This window comes from Acanthisitta chloris, unplaced genomic scaffold (genome assembly GCF_000695815.1).
Source record: "Acanthisitta chloris isolate BGI_N310 unplaced genomic scaffold, ASM69581v1 scaffold15989, whole genome shotgun sequence".
NCBI lineage: Eukaryota > Metazoa > Chordata > Aves > Passeriformes > Acanthisittidae > Acanthisitta > Acanthisitta chloris.
In genome coordinates, this window is record NW_008693210.1 from 1 (window position 1) to 805 (window position 805).

An 805-nucleotide genomic window follows, 5' to 3' on the forward strand; every position below is an offset into this window, starting at 1 on the left:
GACCCTTCCCCAGGGTCTCTAGGGGCTATGAGACCCTTCCCCATATTCTCTAGAGGCTATAAGACCCCTCCCCACATTCGCTAGGGGCTGTGAGACCCTTCCCCATATTCTCTAGGGGCTGTGAGACCCTTCCCCAGGGTCTCTAGGGGCTGTGAGACCCTTCCCCATATTCTCTAGGACCCTTCCCCACATTCTCTAGGGGCTGTGAGACCCCTCCCCACATTCTCTAGGTCCCCTCCTTGGGGGTCTATCCCCCCCAGTCCCCCCCAGCTCCATACCTTGGTGCATCTGAGTAGGCACTGGGGTCCATGGGGTCTAACTCCTCATCTTTACGACTCCCTGAGAAAACAGAGGAGGGGTCAGCAGGATGTGTAGCCCCCCTCCCCATCATGGGGACCCCCCCCCAAACTATAGGAGGGACCCCCAAAAACTCACCTTTCTTGCTCTTGGGGTACGGCGCCAGCTCCTCGCGTCGGTGGAATCTTCTCTCCCTTGGGGGCTCCTCTTTCTCAGGGCCCCTCTCGGGGGGTTCCTCAGGTTCTAGGGGAGCAGAGGAGGTTGATTTTGGGGAGGGGGAGGTATAGCCCCCCCCATATTCCTTCAGGAAAATTTGGGGGGACACTCACCTTGGCCCCCCTTGAGCCTCTTGGCGGGGTTGGTGATGCCTTGAGCCTCTTGGCGGGTTTGGTGATGACAGAGTTGGGGTCGTTGGGTGATAACCAGGACACGAGATCTGTCTCCACGTTCCAGTAGTAGGGGAGACCACTGGGAGGGAGAAAAAGGGGAGAAAGAACTTTGGGGAGGG

At 58.6% G+C, this 805-nt stretch overlaps 1 protein-coding gene across 1 annotated transcript; it reads right to left on the reverse strand.

Annotated features, from left to right (window-relative positions):
• Positions 1-278: 278 nt before the first annotated feature.
• Positions 279-765, reverse strand: LOC103810109 (polyglutamine-binding protein 1-like; the record flags this gene model as incomplete). Its single annotated transcript, XM_009082996.1, has 3 exons — positions 279-339; positions 436-532; positions 666-765. Coding segments are annotated over 3 exons (258 nt in total), but the record flags the coding sequence as incomplete, so codon positions are not given.
• Positions 766-805: the final 40 nt, after the last annotated feature.